The 26,997-nt window shown below is 53.2% G+C and overlaps 1 protein-coding gene across 1 annotated transcript; it reads left to right on the forward strand.

Annotated features, from left to right (window-relative positions):
• Positions 1-11,310: 11,310 nt before the first annotated feature.
• GLT6D1 (glycosyltransferase 6 domain containing 1) lies at positions 11,311-23,353 on the forward strand. Its single transcript, XM_033122068.1, has 5 exons — positions 11,311-11,432; positions 12,514-12,584; positions 15,552-15,599; positions 20,152-20,289; positions 22,684-23,353. Exons 2-5 carry the CDS (start codon positions 12,520-12,522, stop codon positions 23,351-23,353), a joined length of 921 nt encoding a protein of 306 aa, XP_032977959.1. The 5' UTR covers positions 11,311-11,432; positions 12,514-12,519.
• The last annotated feature ends 3,644 nt before the right edge of the window (positions 23,354-26,997 follow it).

A 26,997-nucleotide genomic window follows, 5' to 3' on the forward strand; every position in this document is an offset into this window, starting at 1 on the left:
GCCTGTGGCCCCTGGACCGCTCTCTGCAGGACCCCATGCCCTGTGAGTTTTCTGAAGACCCTGAGCGGAGCTGCGGTCAGTGGGTATCAGCCCTGCCTCACGAGCCCCGTCTCTGCACGGGTCTCCACGGGCCTAGTTTCTGGGATTCCAGAAACACTCCCGACCCCGAGGACATGAGGGTGTTGGGCCTGGTCGCCCCCTAGTCACCACGTCAGTTCCCATGCCCCTGATTTCAAGAGTATCTCCTGGAAGACCACGTATGCACGAGCATGTGTGCTCACACACGTGTCTGTGTGCTGGTGTGCACACTGGGTTCGTGTGCATACGTGTGTGCGTGTCCAGTATAGGCCAGTGCCTCCCCTCGGGGGGTGGGACACTGCAGGTCCCCTGACATCGGCTCAGAGCTCTGGTGATGCCTGCTGGCGAGTGCCACATTGGGCTGAGGCCAGCACCCGGCCCTGGGCGGTGAGTTAGGGTCCCAGGGGCCAGGAGGGGACCCAGGGCAGAGTTACTGAGCTGTCTGAGCCCTGCCACCCCCACTCACGTGGGAGCAGGCCTGCCTAGTGGGCTCCAGGCAGGGCTCCATCGAAGCCCCTGGTGTCTGTGGCCAGGCCGACCTGGACGAGCCCTGCCCTAAGCTCCGGGGGTTCACCTGTGCCCCCATGTGCTGACCTCACCCTGACAGCCTGTGAGGGAGGTCAGGAAGCTGGGACTCCAGCCCCGACCAGGGCCCTGAGGGGGTAGAGATGGGACCTTTTCCCATCCCGTGAGGGGCAAGACCCCATGTCTGGTGGCAGGGAGGGCTCACCTTTGCGGCCTGGAGCCCAGGGAGGGGGTCCCTGGAGCCAGTGTTGAGAAAGACTGTGAGGGACTGGCAGCTGGAGCAGTGCCCGCCCACTGCAGGCCTGTCCTTGGCTGGCTGTGGGGGCTGGCCTCCCTCCTGAGGCTGTGACAACCTGAGGAGTGATGACAACTCTTCTGAAGCCCAAGCCCCCAGGTGAGTGCAGAGGAGGAAGGATGGTCCCAGGCTGCTGGAGCTGAAAGGAGCCGTGGGGGTCCAGGAACCGCTTTCTTCCTGCCCCCTCCTCTCCTGGGGCCCTTTTTGATCCAAATTACAGCTGTGTTGGACATAATTGCGTGTTCAGAGGCGGGTTTGGAAAGCCGTCGTGCTGCTGATTGCAGTTTATTTTGGGGCATCCGGTTGGGATGGAAACTTCAGACAACCCCCTCTCCATCTTCAAGGCCACTCAAACCCCTCCCTCCTGCCCCACCAGGAAGTAGGACACAGGGGGACACGGCCCAGCGGGACCCCAGACCCTGTCAGGCCACACCCTCTCCAGGCCCACCCACCCTCAGCTGGGACATTCTGGTGACAGTATTTGGCTGGGCCTTGGTGACAGTGTTCCAGGCTGGGAGCTGACCAGCTGTTTTGTCCTCCCTGCCCCGCCCGCTTGTCCACCCCACTGCCCACCTTGCTCCTTGGACCTCAGGTCCCTTGTGGTCACCATGTGTCAGTGTTTTGGTAGAGATGCCCAGTGCTGCCCAGCTTCCTTGTTCTCTCTCGAGCCCACGCTGGAGCCCGGCACAGCTCAAAGCCTTCTGCCCACCTTAGAGAGGGCCTGGGGCCCCTGCCCTACACCAGGCATGTGCCTACCCATCCATCTCCCAGCCCAGGTGCCCAGCAAGTGAGTGAGTGAGAGGAGACCCTCCCCAGACCCTTGCCCGACCAGCCAGTCCCCCCCATGCCAGCACCCACCCTGCATGGACACCTGCCCGGGAAGCTGGACTCAGCTGTTACTGGCCTCGGGAACCAGGAACCGGCTGGGTCCTGCTCCAGCCCTGCCGTCTCCCAGAGGTGCCTAGCTGTCTGTCACCTGAGCACAGTGAACGCCCCTGGCACAAAAGTGGCTCCCAGGGCAGCCATCTCAGGCCCACCGCAGCTAGCACAATGGGGCCACCTTGCTCTGTTGGTTTCCTTCAGGGTTGGACGTGACACCAGGGGAGGGCAGAAGCTGCGGCCACAGTATGGCCCTCCCACGGAGTTCACACCTCGTCCAGGACCTGGATGTCACCTGTGGGGGCCATGCTGGGTCACCCTCCAGGGCCTGCCACAAGTCTGTCCCACTCCACCTCCTTTTTCCAGAACCTTCTGGAAACTGGGTCCAGAGAAGAGGACACCCCTCTGGCCATGTGCTGGTGGACGTGGCGAGGGGAGCTGGGCCACGTGATGGTGGTGTGGGGGTCTGGAGGTGCAGGGGGCGTGATTCCTGACCCTCCTCTGAGGGATCTCAGCAGGAGTGGGCTTCAGGGCTGGCAGTGGAAGGGGAGCGGACAGATGGGTGCCCGCCCCAACCTGGGGACCTCTCCTTCCCGCCATCTCTGCACTCCTGGCAAACTACAGGCAGCCCCCCAGCTCCTGGATGCAGGCACATGGTGCCCTTAGAGCTGCTGACCAGGTAGGGCCCCAGCAGGGAGGCCCTGGGGCCTCACAGCGTCCACTCGTGGGTCAGCAGATCACAGCCTGCCCACTGCTGACAGTACAGGAGGGGTCGTGGAGGTGTGCAAAGCCAATGGTGAGGGGCCGCTCAGAAGCTCCTGACATTGGGGGCTGGGTGTGGGGGAGGGGAATGCCCAGAGAGGCCGGAGCTGGCGTCTGGTTTTGTCCTGGGGGCCAGCTGGCCTTGCCCTCAGGAGTGCCCTCGATGGTGCCAGTTCTAAGGGACATGGGTTCTGGGTCCTGAGGACATGGGCGCCTCTGCCTCCCGGGGGCTGATGGGAGAGAAGGTTCTGGATACTATGGATTGAGCTGACAGCCCAGTCCCCACGTTACCTCCCGTGAGTTAGACCAGGTCTAGCTGGACGTGTGGATGCTGTGTGCTGCCTCCTCAAGGTGGAAAACACATTGCGCCTTTAGGAACTGGATTTTATCCTTGTAAAGTATGAGGTTTAGTTATACTCACCTCGTCTGAATGCTGGGGACACTAATCGGAAAGGTAACGATGGGGCAGGTGCAGGGTGACAGGTGGAGGGGACACTGCACGTGCAGGAGGGTCAGAGGTGACCCTGCCCAGTCCCCCGCCTGGCTACCACTGGGCTGCTGGGTTGTGTGTCCCAGTGCTGGGTCTTCTCCGGGCCAGGCCCTCCTGGGGGCAGCATTCTTCCATGATTGGTGGCCACCCAACCAGCTTGGGGACTGCCCCAGAAGTGCCCCGTGTCTGGATTTGGGATGGACGTCGGGGGCTGGATGACAGCACAGGGGCCACCAAGACACAGACCCCTCAGGAGTGGAATGAACGCTGGGCCTGGGGGCTGCCCTGGCCTTTCTGTGGTGCCGAGCTGGGCAGGGGTCCCGGCGCTTCCCCGGGGTTGCGTGTGGCCAAGCGGTCCAGGCAGCCCAGCTCCCCAGCAGTATGCGTGCTGCTCCCGGACGCGGTATGCGAGCTCACTGCAGTGCAGAGCTTCAGCTGTGGGCCGGGAGCAAGAGCACCGGAGACCCTGGTGCACGGAGCCCCTTCCCTGGGCCCCTGGGGCTGACAGAGAGGGTCTTAAGCAGCACAAACGGACACTTAGGAGGGGTCGTCCAGATCTGCCGCATCCCCACCCCTCCTGATGGTCACTCCAGGGGTCACGTCCAGCAGGGTCACAGGCCAGAGTCTGACTCTCCGGGGTGACTTGGGAAACAGGGCCTCCTGACCCCACCTCCCTCTCTCCTCTAAACCCATGGCCCCCTTAAAGGCTTTTGCCTTACAAATAGGGGGGATCCCAGGGGCTAAAACACCCCAGTCATGTCTTTGGTGCTGTTTGGGGCCCCAAGGGGGAGGATGTGGGAGCTCTGACCTTGGAGGGGGGATGGGCTTAGCTCTGATGATGGGACCCAATCCCTTTGTTCTTATCTGGCCCCCATCACCGCCTACAGTGCACTGGGGGTGGCATTCAAGCTGGGGGTCAGGAAGTGCCAGGGCTGCCCGCCACTGCCTTCCTCGGCCAGGACTGGGCAGCGTGCTGTCTGTATGGCGGACAGCAGTGCGGTCAGGCTGCAGGCACTGTCCAGTGGGGAGACACCTGCGGTTCCCAGGGACTCGGTGTCCTGGGGTGTAAACCAGAAACGAATCACAGAAAGAATGGGAGGGTCACTGAAAACAGGCTTTCGAGCCTGCCCCAGGAGGCCATGTGGTGCGGGCCAGGGCTTGTGCTCAGGTGTGAGAGCAGCTTATGCTGAGGTGAAGAGGCAGCGAGGAGCCTGGAACCCCCAGACACCACCAGACAGGCGGGACACAGGCGGTGGCCAGGGGCCGGTGCTGCCCGAGGATGAGGGCTGGGTGCTGCACAGGATGCAGAAAGGAGGAGGGACACCCAGTGGCCGCGACCTCTCGTGGGAGCCAGCCAGGGCCAGGCAACTGAGGCCACCCTCAGAGAGATGGAGGCAGCTGAGGATGGTCACGGTGGCTGCTGGGTGACCTGAGGCCCTGGGGGCCAGCAAGAGGGGCAGCAACCTGATGGCTGAGGGGTCGGAAGGCAGCTCCCAGTGTCAGCTCCTGCTTGAGGAGTGAGCTGGAGGGAAGGGACACAGGTGGAGGCAGGGGAGGCAGACACAGGTGGGGACGTGGGTCTGGGGGACGAGACAGGTGGGGTAGGGGCAGGTGGGGGTCACAGAGGGGAGCCGACAGAGTGGGCTGGGGCAGAGCCACCTGGGATGCAGCCATGTCCCCTCACCAGGGCTGATTGTCAGAGGCCTTGGTGCCACTTGGCAGAGCCTGTCCCGACAGATATCGTCGGGGGAACCTGGCCCAGGGGAGTGGGCTTCATGCATGGCCTGAAGATGCTGGCCCACTGTGTGTCAGGGATCCTCCTGGAGGCGGGGCTGCAGCGGAGGGGGACTCGGAGGGCTCAGCTGGAACGCCTGGGCTCCTGCATGGTGCCGTGGGAGCCCTGGCTCGGGGGCTGCAGGCAGGTGCCCACTGGGCTCTGGGGACTCAAAAGGCAGTGTCCCCTGCTACCTGCCCAGCGACTGGCCCTGCCCCCAGGGTCTCAGCCACTGTCATTTAGGGGAGACTCGAGTGTGCAGCCGGAAGAGGCCCCCTAAGCTTGGTCCATCCTGGAATCAAGGGACGAGGCTGAGTGGCTCAGCTGGCCTACCAGACCAGGGCTGGTCCCACTGCAGCAAGACCACTGCTCTCACCACCAGGTGGCAGCCCAGGGACCGCCCCTGACCACAGCCCAAGACGGCACCAGGGAGGTCGTAGGGTCCGGCCTCACCCCTCCCTGCACTGTCGCCCAGTTTGTGCTCTGAACGTGTCCTGGTGAACCCAAAGCGGCCTCCCCAGACGGAGTGGACGTGAGCCCTCGGTGGCCTGGCCTCAGCGGAGGGTCCTTATCTCCACCCCAGCAGTTCAGGCCCTAACATGGGGTGTCAGTGGGCAACTCCCGGCCATGCTGGAGACACAGAGTGAAGCCCTCTCCCCACAGGGAACACGGTGCGGGGGCAATCATTTAGACACACCAGGAAATATCCAGGGGGCTGCTTCCTGGGGTACAGCCGAGGGGCTCCTTGGGTTACCATGATTTTCTGGTCCTTCAGTGAGCGTGGCAGAGCACCTGGGAGATGTCCCTGTGAGGAAGCGGGGGTACGGTGGGCTCAGGGCTGGCAGTGGGGGGCAGACGGGGCAGATCTGCAAGAGGGATGGGGCGGGCTCCCCCCACTGCCTGGGGCCTCCCCATGGGCAGGGATTGGAGCCACCTGTCACAGTGCAGGACCACCCCCCACCCGCTCTCCCACACCCCTCCTCCTACAGACCCGTGTGCACCTGACCCGCTGCCCTGCCACCTTGCCCCCCCGCCCACCCTGCCCATGGGTCCTCAGGGAACTGGATGGGCATCCTCACCTCAGGTCCTGCCCACGGCACCAGCATTTTGAATGTCTCCCGGGCGTCAGTTCCCGCTGGCCTGGCTGCACCTGTGGCCAGCACTGTGGTGGCCCCTGCTTGTGGAGCAGAACCTGCTGCTCAGCTGAGGCCCCTCCCCCCCCAGTGCCCACCCTTGGGCTGCACCTGCTGCAGCCCCCACAGGGTCCCAGGTCACCCACCTGGACCCAGCAGCCTCCCTGTCGTCGGGAACAGGCAGCAATCTGTGAGGAGAGGAGCAGCTGTGCTGAGCAGAGTCCCAGCCAGTCCCTTGGGCCTCCCGAGGCCAGGGAGGGGCGGGCACCCAGTGGCTTTGGTCAGGTCCACGATGGTGTGCAGACTAATCTCGTGGCGTTTGCAGTAGCAGGACCTCCCGGGTCACGTTGGACGACCAGCCTGCAGACAGCGATGGGGGCTGACCCTCTCGCTGGTCATTAGGGACAATGGGCAGTGGGGTTCTGGGGGCTTAGAGGCTGGTCGAGATTTCGGGGTGCAAGCATGGTCATGGGGACAGGAGCTGCTGTGATCTGGTGGGAGGGGTATGCCCAGATGGGCCCATGCTGGGTCAGAGAGGAGGAGGCAAGGGCCCCAGAGTTCCGCTCAACATTCAGGTGGGGTCGCCTCTGTCATCGCTGTCCCGGGCATTTATCCATTTGTCTCCTGCACGTTGGGATAAAGGGCTGGGGCACAAGGAACGTGTGTGGGTGTCCGGGTCCTTGAAGAGCTGGCTTAAAGACAAACAAGCGGCACAATGTTTGGGGAAGCTCCGTGGCAACCCGTGGGAACACACATGAAGACGGTCCTCTGCCCACGGGGTGGTCCTGGCTCCCTTGCTGAAGCTCGTGTGATACACTGCGGGTTCCTTCTGCGCTCAGTTCTAGTCCGTGGTCTGCGTGCTTGTCCCGTGCCACCGCCCAGGAAGTCTGAGTCCTCCAGCTGTGACCTTCTCTTGCCAAGATTGTTTGGGCTGTTTGGGGTCCCCCGAGGATTGAGGGTTAAATACTTAACCCTCAATCCTAAGCAAAGATTCAGTACTAAATTCTAAATTTAAAAAAAAAACCTACACTTAATTACTTAGCAGTAGAATTGCTGGGTCACGAGTAGATGTGCTTCTAATGTTATTAAAAACCATCGAGGCTTTTTCCGCAGTGTCTGTACCATTTTGTATTCCCACCGACAACATTTGAGAATTCTTGTTCCACATTGTTGCCGAAGTTGGTGAGTCAGCCCTTGGTTGTAGCTGTTCCAGTGGCTGTGAGCAGTGGCGGGACGCCTGGGCTTTGATTGGCATCTCGGGAGTGGCGAGGGGAGGAGACAACCCGTTCTGTGCCCACTGGCCATTCCTGGGCCTTCTCTGGTGAAGCGTTCTTTTCCATTTGCTGCCCACGTTCTCCCTGGGTTGTTTGGTTTTTGCTGTTGATTTTTAGGAGTTCTTCATATATTCTGCACATGAGCTCTTTTTCAGATATATGTCACTTGGGTATTCTTCCTTAAAATTCAGTGTAATGATTTAATGGGGAAAAATTAGCAATGAGATAGAAAAGGAATTCCCATTGGATGGTTTAAGTCCTCTGAAATGTACTGAGGCTCATCTTACGGCCCACGCCTGGATGTCTGGGGACGCGGCAGCCCCAGGAGGGGTGCTGCTCCGTGGGTGCCCGTGGGTCATTGCCCTTCTCCTCTGCGTCCTTACGGACTCCTGTCTAATTGTCCCATCAGTTACTACAGGAGGCTGAACAGTGGCCCCCAAACACGTCACGTCCTAGTCCCCGGTGTCACCTGTGATGTCACCTACATGGCAAAAGAGACTTTGCAAGTGTGATTGTGCTAAGATCTTGAATCGAGATGAGCCTGGGGTGCCCGGTGGGCTCCGTGCAACCACCTTCTCGTAGGGGTGTCCTTAGGGTGGAGAAGCCGAGGGGGCGAGGTGTGTGGGCAGGCACATGAAGGTGCTGTGCCCCCGACTTGGAGAGCGGGAAAGGTGAGGAAACGGTCCCTGCTAGAGCCTCCGGAGGGAGCGTGGCCCTGCTGACACACCGTGGGTTTAGACCAGTGACACTGACGTCAGGTTTCTGGCCCCCATAGCTGGAAAAAGCCCCTTTATGCGAGGCTGAGACATGCCTCGTCAGACAGGCCGGGGTTGCCAGGTGAAAGCAAAGCAGGTGGCCTCCACCTCAGGGACCGTCCCAGCAGGAAGGGGACACCCACTCAGCCATGCCCACTGCAGCCCCTCTTGCAGGTTCCCGGTCTCCACTCCAACTCCAACCCCGAACTTGCCTCCAACCCCACTCCACTCCAACCCCGAACTCGCCCAGGGCCCAGGCTAGCCTCCGGTGTCTTCAGCGGCACACTGCTGGGTCGTGGAACCCTTTGGGGGCACAGAGAAGGCAGAAGGCTTTCTCAGCTGGTGACACGCCAGGTCACTAGGGGTCCCCATCTTCCCGAAGCCATGTCAGCATCGTGACCCTTCTCAGCTCTCAGTCCCAGGGGGAAGAGGTTTTTCAATATTTCACCTTGAAGAGTTACGGCCAGCATCCTTTGTCTGAGAGGCCATTCCCTGTGCTGCCCCGCTGGGCAGATCTCTGTCAGGCGGCACCAAGAGCCAGGTGTCTTTGTTCTGTCCCATACCAAGCCTGTCGTGTTGGAATCCTGCAGCACCAGGCAGCTGGGACAGGCTGGCAGTCATCGAGCACATGCCCACATGCCTGCCAGCAGTTCAGGTGGGAGGGGTTCAGATCCTGCTCACACCCAACCCGCCCCCCATGGAGCCTCCACCCCACGGAGGGTGGAAAGGGTACCCAGGACCACAGGCACAGCTGCAGGAGGGGTCGAGTCCTGGACGCTGCGGGGTTTCACTGGTGGGGGGAGGGGTAAAGCATTTCCGCCCCGGTGGGGCACCCCATCCTAGACCGTGGACCTCAGAGCGCCCACGGGAGCCCCTCATCTCGCTCACTCTTTCCAGCCCAGAGACCTGCTTCCTAGCTCCCCCGTCAGGGTGAATTCTCTGAGCTTCTACATTAGCGTGTAACCCCCCACCCCCTGGGGGTTATGTGATTTTGAACATCACCCCCCTTGCCCGACCCCGGCCCCCTGGGGCAGTCTCTGCACACTCCTTGTACCCGTCACCTGCCCCTCCGACATCTGCAGAGGTCAGTCCGTATTTGCTGGGGGAGCAGGTGGACCTCACCGGCCAGCACCTCCCTGCCCTTGCTAATGGGATGGTCATGATCTGGGAGTGGCGGCTGGGTCCTGCCTCCTCTCCAGTTCAGTCCGAGCCATCCTGGTGCAGAGGGATGTGGCGTCCTTCCCGACCACGTGGGCTGGATGGGTTTTCTTCTGTAGTTTTGTGTTTCTGTCTGTCCATTGCAGTGGGGAGAGCTGTACCGAGATGCCCTGGTGTGTGTTTGTGAAGATCCTGGCGCTCAGGGTGCGGGTCCCCCCGACCTCCTCTCCCCTTGGCCTGTGCCTATCGATCAGGAAAAGACCGAGAGGACAGCCCAGCACCACCGGTCACTGGCAGGTCCCCCCCAGCAGGTCCTGTGCTTCTAAAGCTTTAGCCATGCGGTGTCTTGCTGTCGTGACAAACGATACAAATGATGGTTTATTCAAAGTGATAATATGTATCTCACCGTGGCTCTGGCTTCATTCATATCCATCTCATAATAACTTTGGGAGGTCACCTCCCTTGCTGCTGTCACTTCTCCGCCTGCTGGAACTCTCGTCCTTTTGTGTGTTCATCCCCCTTTGCTGTGGGCGGCTCCCTGGTCAACACGCAGTGCAGCCTGGGTTTTGCTCCATCCCAGAGACGTCTCACGCCTCCACGTTTCCCCGCAGCCCCTCTCTCATGTGTGTCCCTGGGTTTCCATCGGCCGGTGCCTTCTCAGTGGTGGGGGAGGCCGTTTGTCTCTCTTGGGCTTTTCTTTCTTTCTTTCTTTCTTTTTTTTTAAAGATTTTATTGGAGAATGGGAACAGGACTTTATTGGGGAACAGTGTGTACTTCCAGGACTTTTTTCCAAGTCAAGTTGTTGTCCTTCCAATCTTAGTTGTGGGGGGTGCCATTCAGCTTCAAGTTGTTGTCCTTTCAGTCTTAGTTGTGGAGGGCGCAGCTCAGCTCCAGGTCCAGTTGCCGTTTCTAGTTGCAGGGGGCACAGCCCACCATCCCTTGCGGGAGTTGAACTGGCAACCTTGTGGTTGAGAGGATACGCTCCAACCAACTGAGCCATCCGGGAGGCAGCTCAGCTCAAGGTGCCGTGTTCAATCTTAGTTGCAGGGGGCACTGCCCACCATCCCTTGCAGGACTCGAGGAATTGAGCTGGCAACCTTGTGGTTGAGAGCCCACTGGCCCATGTGGGAATCGAACCGGCAGCCTTCAGAGTTAGGAACATGGAGCTCTAACCGCCTGAGCCACTGGGCCGGCCGTCTCTTGGGCTTTTCTACATGGAGATGACTCGATAGGATGGTTCCCCTTTCAAACTGGAGTTTCTGGCACAAAGAAGCTCATGTTGCTAATTTTGAATACTGGAAATTATTGAGTTTTCCTGAATTTTTGCCAATGTGATGGTTGAAAAATAGCCAGCCTTACTGCTTTAATTACAATTTCTGTGCTCGGAGGCTGAAGCACGCATGCATATCTTTATCGGTCATTTGAATTTTTCTTTGGTGAATTGCTTCTTTGCAGTCTTTGCGTGTCACCGGCTTTAGGAGCCAGTCCATCCTATGGACCCAAAATAGCATCCTGGTGGCAGTGAAGCCCCTCAGAGCGGGAGCAGAGGGAAAGCCAAGATCGCTTCACCCTATGGCTTGTTCCCTTGGCCCCCGAGTGGGAGCGGCAGCCGGGCAGCCTTTGCCACTTGCTCCGAGGGGTCTCCCAGCGGCTGCAGTGCTGAGGCCTCTGCGGAGACGTTGGAGGGAGGTGTGAGCTCATTCCACTGAAGGTACATGTCAGTGTCACCACTCAAGATGGTACCTCAGGATGGCAGATGACACGTGTTACCAGGCACTGTGCTTCATGCATCTGGCGGGTCTCAACATGAGACGTGTTGTTCCTATAGTCAGAAAGATGGGCGCTTAGAAGCATGAGAAGGGCTTTGCCCTCCTGGGGTGACTTGGACGTTGCCTGGGGGACGGGGGACGGAAGAGAGGGCCGCAGCACCAGCCCTCAGCCATATGCATGAGCACAGCCTGTGCCAGCCTGTCCCTGTGGGCAAGGGTCAGCCACCAGGGAGCAAGGAGGACAGCAGAGGAAATAAAAAACACAGGAGCATTTACAAATGCCCCTGAATTTTTCCAACAGGACCGAGGCCGTCGTCTGGCAACCGCAAGAAGCCCCCGGTGGCAGGTGCATCATTGTGACGGACTTGCCAACACTTGTGTCATCAAAAGACCTGCTGACATCACCAGCCACCCGGGGCTCAGCCGCCAGGAGAGCTGAGAACAGTGGCCCGTGATTTCACAAAGACCCAAAGACAGAACGCTTGGAAAACACCTGTCCTCACAGGACATCTTTGGGCGTCTCATGTCACCCTAACCAAGGTAAAGCCACCCGTCAGAGGGGATGTGGGAGGTCTGGATGGTGTCACCCTGTCCTACCCTGTCCATACGGCATTGCTTCGACTGCATTGTGGGGTCACCAGGGGGCCAGCCAGAGGGAGCAGGCCTGATGGTGGAGTCTAAGAACCATCCAGTAGAAACATAACGCGAGCTGCATCTGCAATGTCCAGTTTTCTAGTAGCCACGTAACCAAAGGTGAAAAGATGCATGCGAGTTAACTTCCGTAATGTGTTTGTGTTTAGTTCAGTGGCTCGAGACTATTATCGTTTTATACGATAAATATAAAATTACCGATGAGACATTTAAGTTCTTTCTTCCGACTTTTGTCTTCAAACCCGATGTGTCTGGTGCACTCATAGCTCCTCTTAAGTCAGACCAGCCACGTTCCCTGCGCCCTGTGGTCACGTGTCCAGTGGCTGCCCAACGGGTCGGCACCGATCGGAAGGGCTTGTTGGTCACACAAGTGCCAGGGATGAAGCGTCGGGAGCCTCATTGTGCTCCAGCACCCCCAGTGGCCTGGTCCCTGCAGACCTGTGGACAGGAGCCCATGAGAACGCCCCACACAGCGGCCGGGGCCATGTCACAGCGTCACGCCTCTGATCAGGCTTCAGTCCCCGTGCACAGGCACCTACCTCGAGAGCCCATGTGTGTTCAGAAAACCGCAGTCATGGATGAATGACCCACATTACCACCTCTGTGAAGAAGAAACTGTCAAACGTGGGCGTTGGGGGCAGATCACACCCTCCCGCTCAGGACACCCTCGGCATGACCTCCTTTTCTTTCCCAGCTGAGCAGGGAGAGATGGAACGTATTCCTTTTATGCAACAGGGTGGACTTTCATAAGTGACAGGAGTGTCACAGGCTGTGTGTGCTCAGCCCCCAGAGGGCCAGGCGGCACCCGGAGGGCATTCCAGCAGAATAGGGGTTCCCTGGCCCCTGAGCTGAGCCTTTGGGAAGCAGCCACTTCAGATGGCACCCCCGGTCTGTAAACGAATCCGCTGCTGAAGATGGCTGAGGGGTAACGTGGTACTACTTGAAATTGACTTTTCTTCTTTCCCTCCAGGACAGAATGAATTCTACGAGAAAGCTGCTGCTTCTGGCCTTGTTTGTCCTGTGCGTTGAACGCTATTTCAGGTAAGAGTAAAATATCCATGACCGGTAGCGACTGGCAGACGTGATCTAAATGAGTCTGGTCCACAGATACTAACAACACTCTTGAAATTGGTCAGGCGTATACCTCCTGTCTGTGGGACAAAGCACGTGCATGTTGACTCTTTCCATTTTAAACATTCAGTGATTATTTGCCGAGTGCCGTCTGAGCAGCAGCAATGAAGCGTCATGTGGGTCCCGGGTGGGACCCTGGAAAAGCGAGAGTGCACGAGGGGAAAGCTGGAGGGGCTGGCAGGGCGGACCTGAGTGCTGCTGCGTAACCATCAGTGTCGTCCAGGTTTTTTGGTGACAAGTGATGGGCTCAGGGCCTGCCAGGTGCTATCTTCACAGGTTTTGTTTTTTGTGTTTGTTCTTTTTCTGTAAAAATTCTCTAAAAATAAAGTGTGTTTAAAAAGGAAGGAGAAATACAGTAAAATAAATGAATATGCAAAACCAAAGAAGAAAAAGTTAGCCCACTGCTTTGGTACCCTGTACCATTTTGCATCTCTTCCTGTGGCATCTCACCCGAAGGAAAGGGGTTGTGGCCAGGTGCAGCAGTACTCAGAGCGGCGCTGCGGTGACAACAGTGACCCACGTGCCCTCCTCGGCAGGAAGGGGGCTCTGGCCCCCACGCTCGTCCACTCGTCCACGGCGGGACTCTGGCATGTGCCCACAACTGTCAATCCCCCCTGGCACGTAATAGGTGCTCAATAATTATTTGGTTAAAATAAATGGATCTGAATTCTAGAATTTTTGTGATTAAAATTGCAATAGGCCTTGTTCAAATTCAAAACTTAAATAATTTTTTCATTTATTAAAGAGTGTTGTTTACTGACTCTTTAGGGCTGACAAATTTAGGTACTAAAACTACAGGATGCCGAGTTATGACTGAATTTCTGATCAACGGTGAACCCTTTCTGGCAGGCACCATTGGGACACACTTGCACTAAAACCTCTCTCGTTGCTTATCTTAAACCCACATTGAACCGGAGCCCGTGTGGTGTCTGGCAGACCTGCATGTCTGCCAGCAAGAATCTGTGGATAAAGATCCCACAAGCTGGAGAGCAACACTGTAGCAGCCAAGCGGTTCCAATGGTGACGGAACCAGAAAAGCAAAGACGGAAACCCCCAAAGACCCCCAGTGTTGGCTTCCTGCCTGTCGGTTCAGAAGCAGTCTAGAGGTGTGCATATCTGTGTGTCGGTTACATGTATGTACTGTGAGCACACGTGTGTGTGGAGCAGGGAAGGCACAAAACACGAGATGGCAGTATTGCACCAGCTTTATTGAACAGCAGCCCTTCTGGAAACAGTGCTCCCCACCCTGAAGGGGATTGGGGAGGGCGCTGCCTGTCTGGTTGGTCACCAGCAGCTGGGAGGGCGTCTGTGAGACCCCGAAGAGCAGCAGAGACCGGGTTTGTCTGTGTGGTGAGCGGACGTGGGGCTCACTTTCATGTGTAGCGGCTGAACTGATGCTTGTCGGGCCTGCATTGGAAGCAGCTGGACATGTGAGAATGTGGTTTGGGCTCAGGACGTGGACGGCACAGGAGCCCGTGGTAACAGTCCCCCTCCGGCCTCAATGGCCTGCCTCCCCTGCTTGCCCAGGACCAGGCTGCCTCTGCCAGTAGTTCAAGTGTCCCTCCTTAGGTCAGGACCCTCCTTCAGCCAACCGTGTTCCACTCATCCATCATTCTGTCAGACCCCAGGAGTCCACAACACCAACATTCTAAAAGAAGGACAACTTTTTTGTAAGTTTCTTCTTTGTCACTTCATGTTTTTAGTGACATTTGGCCTGGGCTTTGACAGTGTTGTCCTGGGGAACGCAATAATGACGTCTCTGTGACCAAGGACGCCTCTGGTAATGTCACAACGGGACGCCCTCCCAGAGTTATTTCTCGTGTTGACAAAATACACCAGGGTTATGGAAGGAAATTCATTGCCTAAAAGGTTGGTGATTGAATAATTAAAAGCACAATAAAACCCTAGATGGGGCCGGCCTGGTGGCTCAGGCGGTTGGAGCTCCATGCTCCTAACTCTGAAGGCTGCCGGTTCGAGTCCCACATGGGCCAGTGGGCTCTCAACCATAAGGTTGCCGGTTCAACTCCTCGAGTCCCACAAGGCATGGTGGGCAGCGCCCTCTGCAACTAAGATTGAACACGGCACCTTGAGCTGAGCTGCCTCTGAGCTCCTGGATGGCTCAGTTTGTTGGAGCGTGTCCTCTCAACCACAAGCTTGCCAGTTCGACTCCCGCAAGGGATGGTGGGCTGTGCCCCCTGCAACTAGCAATGGCAACTGGACCTGGAGCTGAGCTGCGCCCTCCACAACTAAGACTGAAAGGACAACAACTTGAAGCTGAATGGCACCTTCCATAACTAAGATTGAAAGGACAACAACGTGACTAGGAAAAAAGTCCTGGAAGTACACACTGTTCCCCAATAAAATCCTGTTCCCCTTCCCCAATAAAAATCTTTAAAAAAAAAAACTAGATGAATCACAGATTTTAATGAAAATTAAAGACATGGGACTCCTACTCCAACCCCTTCACGTCAACACATAACAAAACCACTCGTGCGTGATGAATGAGTGAGTGAATTAAATCTGCATTTTGTGTGGATATGCATTCTCTAATTTTCTTGCCTTTCTAGCCATCACCTCCTCACCCTACACCCTTTCCTGACCACCTGTTCTTTCCTGACCCAGGTGAGCTGTCTCCTCTCCAAGATGCTTTGGGGCGAACGTGCCACTTGCACTCCCAGAAGCCCTGTCTCCTGTTAGCACCGCCTGCCGGGATGATTTCTGGCTCCTCTGCTATCAGCTCTGCTATCAGGGCAGGTCTGGGCTGTATGTTCATAGCAGCAGAACCAGCACCAAATGCACCATCCCCAACACGGGGCTCAGCAAGGATTTGTTGAACAAATGAATTATGTGATAATTCGTTTTTCCCTTCACACTCAGGAACTACCAAGTAGAAGAACCTGGGCTCTCAGACTGGTTTAATCCTAGGTAAGAGCAAAATGTCTGCTCACACAGACACGCACAGTAGAACTCAATTTGGAATGATAGGGTTTTTTCCCCCCAATCACCAAATTTTAACTGTGCTGGGAGGTGCCCAGCAGTTGGGGTTTTAATTTTCAAGGCTGTTAATATGGACAAACTCCACATGGTTTACCCTTCCTGTTCATTCAGTGAAAGACAAAATCTCTTGAGCGGCAGCTTGAAAATGTCAGGAACGACCCCTCTGGATTTTGGTACCAGCTCCCGGGGTGGGGAGGTGCTTTTGTGATAATCACGGAGTATTCCACTTGATGGTTATATATGTAATTTATTCAGCTCATTCCCTATTGGTTTTAGATTGTTTAGACTGTTTGGGGCTTTTGCAAGTGATGTTTTAGTGACTAACCTGGTACGTATATATTTTTACACTGTCACGTGGCTTTATCTGTTGGATAAATTCCCAAAACAGAGTTATAAAATCAAGGAAGGCAGATATTTAACATTTTGATGGAGGTTTGATAGAATTTTTCCTTTAACAATCATACCATTTTCTTTTCTTATCTACAACGGATAAACTAAAGTATCATTAACTCTCTTATTCTTGGCAAAACTGCTAGTTAAAATATCCCAATGCAATGTGCATTTATGTAATTATTATTACATTTGAGCATATTTTAATATGTTTATCATTCATTTGTATTTAATCTTCTGTGAATTCCTTTTTCATACTAGACAAAGACTTTAAATCAGCTCTTTTAAATATGTTCAAAGAACTAAAGGAAAGTATGAGGACAATGTCTTGCCAAAGAAAGAATATCAACAAAGTATAGAAATCGTAAAATATAACCAAATAGAAATTGTGGAGTTAAAAAGTGCAATAACTGAAATAAATTTGCTAGACGAGTTCAACAGTAGATTTCAGCGGGGGTGGGGGAATGGGGAGGGAAGAATCAATAATCTAAGAAGCTCAACAAAGTCCAGATAGTACAAACTCAAAGAGATCCACTACTAGGTGGATCATAAATTAACAAAAACCAAAGACAAAGAAAGGATCTTGAAAGCAGCAGAAGAGAAGTGATCCAATAAGATTAACAAGATTTTTAATCAGATCCATGGAGACTAGAAGGCAATGGGATGACATATGTAAAGTGCTAAAAGAAAAAAAGCTGTCAAATAAGAATTCTCTATCCAGAAAAACTATCCTTAAAAAAAAGAAGAAATTCAGACATTCCCAGAAAAGCAAAAACTAAGAAAATGTATCATTAACAGAATTGCTGTACAAGAAATATTAAAGGGAGTTCTTTAGGCTGAAATGGTAGGACAGCGAACAGTAGCTTGAATCCATGTCAAGAAATACAAGACATCAGTAAAGGTAACTACATAGGTAAATATAAAAGACAGATTACACATATTTTCGTTTGCAATTGTCTCCTATCTGATTGAAAACACAGCTGCATAAAGAAACAATTATAAATCTGTGTTGGTGGCAGAGTTTATACAGAGTGTATAAAGGTGTGATTAGTCTGACAACAGCACAGAAGAGAGGAAATAGAGATATATAGGATTAAAGTCTGTAAACTATTGAAATTAAGTTGGTATTAATTGATCCAGATTGTTATAAATTAAGATGTTAATTGTATCCCCAATATAGACGCAAAAAATTTCAACAAAATGCCAAATATATGGTGATGGAAGGAGAACTGACTCTGGGTGGTGAACACACAATGGGATTTATAGATGATGTAATACAGAATTGTACACCTGAAATCTATGTAACTTTACTAACAATTGTCACCCCAATAAACTTTAATTTTAAAAAAAATTTCAACAAAATACTAGAAAACCAAATCCAGTAACACATGAAAAGGATTGTACACCACAAACTAGTGGGATTTATCCCAGGAATGCAAGGATGTCCCAACAGATGAAAATCAATCATGTAACAGATTACATTAGTGGAAATGGAATGAAAAACAAAACCACACCATCATCTCAATATATGCAGAACAATTATTTGACAGAATCCAACATCCCTTCACAATATGCACGTTCAACAAAGTAGGAAGGGAAAAGAACTTCCTTAGCCTGATAAACCAAAAACACAACAAAAGAAAAAAATGGATTAAATGGATTTCATTTTTAAATTAAAACATTTTGTGAATCAAAGGGCACTATCAAGACAGTGAAAAGACAACCCAGAGAATGGGAAAAATACTGGCAAACCATATACCCGATAAGGGTCTAGTATCCAGAATATATAAAGAACTCTTAAATTGAAATGACAAATAGCGATTAAAAATGGGCAAAGGATCCATATAGATGGGTCTCCAGAGAACACACACAGATGGTCCATAAGCACTTGAAAAGATCCTGTCGTCATGGTGATGCAGATCTAGGTCATAATGGGATGCCACTTCACACCTAAGGTGTGTAAATGTTGTCAGATGATGAGAATGAAAATGTTAGACCACAAAAAGTATTGAAGAGAAGGTGGAGAAATTTAAACTCTTACAAACTGCTGGCAGGAATGTAGAAATATAGAAGACAGCTTGGCCTCAAAAAGTTAACCATGGAATTACAATATGACCCAGAAATCCCACCTCTAGGTACCTACCCAAGAGAATTAAAAACGTGTTCACAGATGTGTTAAAAAATGTGTTTACAAACGTTCATAGCAGTATTATAATAGACAAAAAATGTAAACAACCGAAATGTCCATCAATGGATGAATGGATAAGAAAGTCCATATAAAGTGGAAGAAGCCAGACATAAAAGTCCACAGTGGTATGGTTCCATTTATCCGGTATTTCCAGGACCGGCAACTCTGCAGAGACAGGAAGTAGATGAGTGGTTGCCGGGGGCTGTGTGGGGATGGGGGCGGGTATGGAGAGCTACTGCTAATGGCAGAGGGGTTTATCAAAGTGTTTTATTTTCTGGGAGCAACCGTAAATAGCATTCCATTCCGGCACGTCCATTAGTACGTAGAAATCAGATGAACTTGTGTATGTGCTGATCTTGTGTCCTGTAACCTTGCTGAACCCTGTCGTGCAGGGGATCCTGCCGACTTCGCCATGTGTCACGTGGGATGTCAGGCAGGGTCTCTGGTCCCACTCCCCACATAAGAACACAGGACATGGTGAGGCCAAACAGGAACACCCACGGAGCCATAGGTAGGGGAGTCACACCACTATACTCTCGCTGGCAGCTGGGTTGGAGACACAGGAAACAGGAGCCACACAATTCTCAACCCTCACTGTGCCGCTTGCAGACTCAGCCACCATCTCCTTGCTAGCCCCCTTTTTCTGCTAGCCTAGCCACAGCAGTTATATTAGTGCCCAATGGCTCACTGGTTACAGCTGACGGCCAACTAGCCACAGCTGATGGCCATTTGATCACAGTCGACGGCCATTTACTACCTGAGCCAGCATCTTTCTATGTGAGGCCGAGAGCCTAGAAACTGCTTTTTGGGGCTCTGTCCCCACAACCCACTTATTAGTTCTAGGAGATTTTTTGTAGATTCCTTAGGATTTTCTGTGTAGACAATCAAGTCATCTGCACATAGGGGAAGTGTCATTTTTCCTTTCCCGCCTGATGCTTTTCTTGCCTTTCTTGCCTTGTTGCAGTGGCTAGAACCTCTTCCTCTGGTGAGTGGTATCGTGGCCTTGTTCCCAGACTTAGGGAGGAAGCAGTCAGGCTGTCACCCCTGAGTGTGACGTCAGCGGCAGGATCTTTGTAGATGCTCTTTATCAAGTGAAGGTAATTCTCCTCTAGGCCAGTGTTTTGGAGAGTTTTTCTTTTTTATCATGAACACGTGTTGGACTTTGTATGATGCTTTTTTTCTGTGTCAGTTGATATGGGCACCCGACTTGTTCTGTGGCTCCTTGATATGGTAGGTTGCCCCGAATGCTTTTCTGATGAGCCAGCTTTGCGTATCTTAAATGCTATTTTTATTTTGTTATTGAAAGCCAATCGGCTGTCTCTCTCCCTTTTTGAAGTGACCTTTTCATGTCTGATGGATGGTGCAGAGGGACTTCAAGCATGAGGGGAAACTAAAAAAATAAAAGCACCTTCTATATCTTTTAGGAAAGGAGGAGGAGATAAGGGAAAAGGAGGAGGGACAAACACAGGACACACAGGGTGGCATTGCTCCTGTGCCCACAGTGCTAGCTGCAGGCAGGAACCCGAGGATGCTCTGACTGAGCCTACGTTTAAGCTGCAGTGAGACCTCAAAGACGGTAAGCCCTGGGCTCAAGAGGCAGGTCGGCCCTGGGCTCAAGAGGCAGGTCGGCCCTGGGCTCAAAAGGAAGCAGGAACTGGCCGTGTCTCCCACCCTGACTTGCTCTGGTTAGCTCTGTGGTATTGGGCAAGTCACTCGACCAGTCTGTGCCTCAGTTTCCCCACATGGAGGACAAAGACTGTACTAGTGAGTGGTGCACAGGGCCCTCAAACACAGTGCCAGGCACGTGGCACGGGCTCTGCAGGTGCCTGTGACTCGGGCAGCCTGTGCTGTGGTCACAGCCGCGGCAGGGCCAGTGTCACTTGTTCCTTGTTTGCTCGACAGAAAACGCCCTGACGTCATAGCGACCACGGACTGGCGTGCGCCTGTCATATGGGAAGGCACTTTCAATAGACAGGCCCTGTGGAGCCGTTACAGAGAGCGGAACCTCACCGTGGGCTTGGCAGTCTTTGCTGTGGGCAGGTAGGGCTACCTCTGCACTTTTTGGTTTGGGAGAAATGCAGTGAGCACCACGGTCCTCCTGCCTCTGAAACGCTGCTCATGTCACCCAGGACCACTGCTGCTGGTTGCCCCGTGCTTGACGTGTGACCTGGATGTTTCCGCATCCTTAGCTGGGTTGTATCTTTTTACTAACATCCATTTGGCACTACCGTGTTTCCCTGAAAATAAGACCTAGCCAGACCATCAGCTCTAATGCATCTTTTGGAGCAAAAATTAATATAAGACCTTGTCATGCGGGGTGTCAGGCGGGGTCTCTGGTCCCACTCCCCACATAAGAACACAGGACATGGTGAGGCCAAACAGGAACACCCACAGAGCCATAGGTAGGGGAGTCATACCACTATACTCTCACTGGCAGCTGGATTGGAGACACAGGAACCAGGAGCAACACAATTCCCAACCCTCACTGTGCCGCTTGCAGACTCAGCCACCATCTTCTTGCTAGCTCCCCCTTTTTCTGCTAGCCTAGCCATGGCAGTTATATTAGTGCCCAATGGCTCACTGGTTACAGCTGACGGCCAACTAGCCACAGCTGATGGCCATTTGATCACAGTCGACAGCCATTTACTACCTGAGCCAGCACCTTTCTATGTGAGGCCGAGAGCCTGGAAACTGCTTTTTGGGGCTCTGTCCCCACACTCCACCCCTACAGGCTCTCACCTCACAATCTACGCGACAAGTGTCTTCCGCAAGGGGCCCTGTGCGAGGAGCCTGGAGGTGAATGCTATTTCCTGGACACAGCCAGGCTCTCTGGTCACAGCCAGGGTTTCTCAGGGCACCACCAGTACTTCTGGGCACAGCCAGACTTCCTGGGCTTCTTAGGGTACCACTAGTCTCCCCGGGCACAGTGAGGGCCTCTCAGGGCACTGCCACTCTCTCTGGGCACAGCCAGACTTCCTGGGCTCAGCCAGGGCTCTCAGGGCACTGCCACTCTCTCTGGACACAGCCAGACTTCCTGGACACAGCCAGGGCTCTCAGGGCACTGCCACTCTCTCTGGGCACAGCCAGACTTCCTGGGCTCAGCCAGGGCTCTCAGGGCACTGCCACTCTCTCTGGGCACAGCCAGACTTCCTGGACTCAGCCAGGGCTCTCAGGGCACTGCCACTCTCTCTGGGCTCAGCCAGACTTCCTGGACATAGCCAGGGCTCTCAGGGTACTGCCACTCTCTCTGAGCCTCTCAGGGTACCGTGCTGGAACAACAGCGGCTCACAGTCAAGGTGCTTACATATTCTCAATGGTGGCCGGTCAAGACACAAAAGCAAACATCCGCCAGTTCCACTACATGGTGGTATGTTCCCAAACAGTCAAGCGGTCCATTAAATTAGGGATGGAAGGCAATTCCCCATAGTCCATAGTCATTTGCCAGGGCTGTCCTGAGGGTGAGGGATGACCTTGACCTCACCCTCAGCTCCCACAGAGGACTCAGCAAGCCTTTCCTCCTGGGACCCCTAGTCCTGCATCCGGGCTGTCTCAGCAAGAACTTCCCAGCCCACAGGGCCGCAACAACCTTCGCTTTCTCCGGCCTCTGCTGGTTGGGGAACCGTCCACGTCTTCCCACCCCTCCACGGGGTCCAGCTCTCCGGCAGCTGTTCCTCCTGGTCTTCCTCAGACTCACGCACAAATTGCTTCACTGCACTTCGGAGAGCTTTGGCCGGCACTGTACCCTGCTCGCTGCGCCATCTGTCGTGCAGGGGACCCTGCTTGCTGCGCCATGTGTCACGCGGGGCGGCCTGCTGGGTCTCAGCTCCTGCTCCCCACATAAGAACGCAGGACATGGTGAGGCCAAAAAGGAACACCCACGGAGCCATAGGTAGGGGAGTCACACCACTATACTCTCACTGGCGGCTGGGTTGGAGACACAGGAACCAGGAGCAACACAATTCTCAACCCTCACTGCGCTGCTTGCAGACTCAGCCACCATCTTCTTGCTAGCTCCCCTTTTTCTGCTAGCCTAGCCACGGCAGTTATATTAGTGGCCAATGGCTCACTGGTTACAGCTGACGGCCAACTAGCCACAGCTGATGGCCATTTGATCACAGTCGACGACCATTTACTACCTGAGCCAGCACCTTTCTATGTGAGGCCTGGAAACTGCTTTTTGGGGCTCTGTCCCCACAGACCTGGTCTTATTAAAAGATGCATTAGAGCTGATGGTCCGGCTAGGTCTTATTTTCGGGGAAACACAGTAGTTCTCTCTCTCTGTCCAACAGTTGTTCCAAAACTTCAAAAGCTTTCCTCAGGCCCCCAGTCCCCTGTACCCCTCAGCATCGTGTGTCAGACAACACGCATAATGACGCATGTTCCCCGGAAACCATTTGGGACAGTCAGAGGGTCCCACGTGGGTGTGTTTTGCAGGACCGTGGACCAGTACCTGGAGCTGTTCTTACGGTCCGCAAACAAGCACTTTATGGCGGGATACCGGGTTGTCTTCTACGTCATGATGGAGGACCCATATGGAATGCCAGACCTGCAGCCGGACCCTCTTCGGACGTTCCAGGTGCTGACCATTGACAAGGACAGCAGGTGGCACAACCGCGACCTCGTGCGCATGACGAGCTTAGGTGAGCACATTGTCAGCCACATCCAGGACGAGGTTGATTTCCTGTTCAGCATGACAGTGGAGCAGGTCTTCCAGGGCGACTTTGGCGTGGAGACCCTGGGCACCTCCGTGGCCCAGCTCCATGCCTGGTGGTACTTCAGAGACACCGAAAATGCTCCCTATGAGAGGCGGCCCCGATCTGCAGCCTGCATCCCGTTTGGACAGGGGGACTTCTTTTATGACGGTGAGCTTGTCGGTGGCACGCCCCTGCAGGTTTTAAACCTCATCAAAGACTATCTGAAAGGAGTGACACATGACACCAAAAATGGGCTGAACAGCACCTATGAAAGCCACCTGAACAAGTATTTTTTCCTGCACAAGCCCGCGCGGCTGCTGTCGCCGGAATACAGCTGGGACGCCGCGTTCCTCCCGCCCCGGCAGGTTCGGTCAGTCAAGGTGCTGCGGCGCACAAGGGGGGCGCTGTAACCGCGCGGCCCCTCCCCCCCGGGGGCCATGCAGCACAGGACCACGCAAGACTTCCGGGTCCTCACGCAGGAAAGCTTGCCTCGGTCCAGGGGAAACTTCTTCTTGCGCTGCTGAACCATCCAATGTGGCCAATGCCCGACAAAGAATAAAAGGATGACTAGTTAATGTTTCATACATAGTGACGTTAGTGTCTGTATGTTGTAGGTAGCCTGGAAATAATTCTGGACGCACAAAATGAATTATTTTAACGGAGGAAGACTCTCGCTCAGAAAAAAAAAAACAACAACAACAACAACGAACGAACGAACAAACAAATACATATACCAAAGGGAAAAGGAGTGTAGGTGAACGAAAGCAGGGTTCATCAAGTCTCGCACATGAAATACGAGTGCGTTCCTCAGATTTGGGGTATTTATTGCTGAGTCTAATCCTCTCAAAGCCTCACTGTGCAGTGTGGCCGGACATGGGCAGCCATGTCTTTTATTGTTACGAGGAGAGCTCTCCAGTTTGTTAAAGCTCTAGGCATTTATGTGTCTTTTTTCTTAAGGAGAGATGTGTACTGAGCCCTGTGGTGAGGCCCCCTGCAGGTGCCATGAGGAATGGAAACAGTTCAAAACAGACCTATGCCCTCCCTCAAGTGGCCCGTGGCATGGCAGGAGAGGGGAGGCTGTTGGTGGCATTTCTTTTGCAAGTTCAGAAGTGACGAGGACGTGGGTAGCCCGGAGCGCCGTGGAGGTTCATGAGAGAAAAAGGATACAGAGTCCGTGTGAGGGCTGGAAGGCCCAAGGTCACAGTGAGTGCTCTTCTTAGCCCTCTTTTATGACATGAAAAACAGTTTAGTAAGTGTGTGGCCTGAATTGTGTCCCCTCAAATTCATAGGTGGAAGCCTCACCCCCAGGACCTCAGAATGTGGCTGTATTAGGAGATGGGGTCTTTATAGGTGATTAAGGTGGAATGAGGTCACTAGGGTGGGCCCTGACCCTAGGACTGCTGACCATATAAGAGGAGATGAGGACACAGGCACGCACAGAGGGAAGCTGTGAGGACACAGGAAGGAAACGGCCGTCTACAGGCCCAGGGGAGGGGCTGTGGCAGCACCCAGCCCTGCCCACACCTGGCCCTCGGACGCCCAGCCTCCACATGTGGGACGTGGACCTGTGGTTTCAGCTGCCCGTCTGCGGTGCTTTGCCATGGCGGCCCAGGCAGACGTGCAGTGAGCAGCATCCCACGGTCATGGCAGCTAAGACACTAAAATGTTAAGGAACGTTGGCAATGATTTCATGGGACAGAAGCTGGGGCCGAGAACTTGCTACCCCCTGGTTTATGCTGAGACCTGCTGTCCCTTTCATTCGTGTGATGTCACCACCCCCTCTCCTGGTACGATCACCACAAAGACCTTCTTAGAGCTTGTACTGTGTTTCCTCGAAAATAAGACCTAGCCGGACCATCAGCTCTAATGCGTCTTTTCAAGCAAAAATTAATATAAGACCTGGTCTTATATTATATCATGTTAGATAAGACCCGGTCTTATAGTAAAATGAGACCTGGTCTTATATTAAAATAAGACCCGGTCTTATATTAAAATAAGATCGAGTCTTATATTAATTTTTGCTCCAGAAGACGCCTTAGAGCTGATGGTCCAGCTAGGTCTTATTTTTGGGTACTTGTCAGGGTGCAGCTTTGTCTCGCAGAGTCTCCTCTGACTGAACTACGATGCCGTTTCTGTGACTCCTTCATTTTGGTGTGTCACAGAGTAACTCTTGACATTTAAAAAGACCTACAAAGGTCTTAACACAGAGAAAACAGATGTCCGCTTAGCCACAAGCCCTATGTCCACGGTGACCTCAGGTTGGGCCTGAAGAGAGGAGGCGACTTGATTCCAGTGCTGCACTGAAACAAACAGAAACTATTTTTTCCTGACAATTTATGGATAAGGCTGACACTTGTTGAGAGCAGTTCTGAAATTTTACCTTAAAAAAAGCATGGGATCGATATGAAAGGTGATCTTGGGACGGAGAACAGGTAAGTTCTTACCTGTTCATGGAACAGGTAAGTTCCATGAATTCTACAGTTCCCAGGTCCAAGAACAGGTCTGTTTCCAGGCCATCCGGCGCGTCTGTTCCAGCTCCTGCCCCTCCTAGCAAGAGCACGCGTCCCCACTCAGCGGACACTGACTGAGGGGGGATTTTGTTTTTATTTCTTTTTGAAATTTTTACTTTGCCCATTAAATAAGCAAAAATAGCATCTCTTTCCTTGGATTCCTTATGAGGTCAAACTTTCTTTTAAACTACCTTTATCAGCCTTTGATGTGTGTCTGCGCGAATGACCTGTGGGGTTCATTTTGCTAAGTGTTCCTTTTCGTCCTCCGGTGAGCTTGGACATATAGCCGGTCATCGAGTAACGTTCCGTTCAGGGTGGTTTCCATACGGCCTTGGTGAGATGCCCAGGCACTTACCCTCGACTGTGGCAGTTGGCCGATGGTAAGTGGGTGCTGTCAGACGTCAGTTCACGTAGCCTGTCAACAACATTAGTGAAAAGGTACTGTACATACTCACAGATGTGATATGAACACCGTCACATTTGTCGAAAACATTAATTTCAAGTTGCCGCTTGTATGTTCACTTTGTTGAGGATGTTTTTGACGTACCAAAGTTGAAGATCTCAAAATGACCATCTTTTCCCTTGGTTTTTACATCCACAGTGTTTCCCTCCCATCCCCAACTTACAGGTATTGTAGAACTTTCACTGTTTCTTTTGATTCAGAATTCATCAGGAATTAATTTTAAGATAACGTGCCAAGTTAGATATCTAGCCTTATTTTTTTCCTCCAAGTATCTCAGCCATTTCCTTCAACACTAGTGTGGAATAAATAATGTTTTTGAAGATGGGCCATTTGTATAACATATTAAGTTATTATACTGGCTTGTGTTCACTTCTTGAGTTTGTAACCGGTTTCACTGATCTTTCTTTCTGTCCCCTGAGCTAAGGCCACACAATTTTAGTCACTGTAGTCCGATGTCAGTTGTGGACAATGGTTGATCAATTTGCATGACTCTTCTAAAACATTTCAAAACTTTTATCCCTTCATGTGAATTTTAGATTCATGTTCACAGTTTGGGGGAAATATCCCGAAGGATTACTGACTAAAGTGCTTGAAATGTACAGGTTAATTTGAGGATTGGTAAATATTTACGATGTTGACCACACAGGAATATCTCATATCTATTTATTCAAGTCATTTTTTTCCATGACCCAGAGTAAGGATTTAAAAAAGTTCCCCGCAGAAATTCTGCAGATTTCTTGCTCAGCGTCTAAGCATGTGCTCTGAGACGATGATGTGTCCGTCCCACTTTCCCTCTTGGGTTTGCTGATTCGTAGGAAGCTGCACGCTTTGCACACCTGTTCAGCACCAGCTTTTGTGTGAGCCACAGACGGACCCCACACAGGTGGCCAATTGGTTCTCACCATCATGCTGACGACTGGCTGTGGTGGAAGCCGCCTTGCTGAGGCGTTTCTGGGACAGGTACTGGTCATACCTGTCTCCCTGGCATTTCCAGACATAGTATCGAGGCCGCCGACCCAGATTCCTAAGAGCCTGCCCGGCTGGTGGGTGGCCCCTGGCTCACCTGACAGAGGTGGGCGCC

Source organism: Rhinolophus ferrumequinum, chromosome 12 (genome assembly GCF_004115265.2).
Source record: "Rhinolophus ferrumequinum isolate MPI-CBG mRhiFer1 chromosome 12, mRhiFer1_v1.p, whole genome shotgun sequence".
NCBI classification, from domain to species: Eukaryota; Metazoa; Chordata; class Mammalia; order Chiroptera; family Rhinolophidae; genus Rhinolophus; species Rhinolophus ferrumequinum.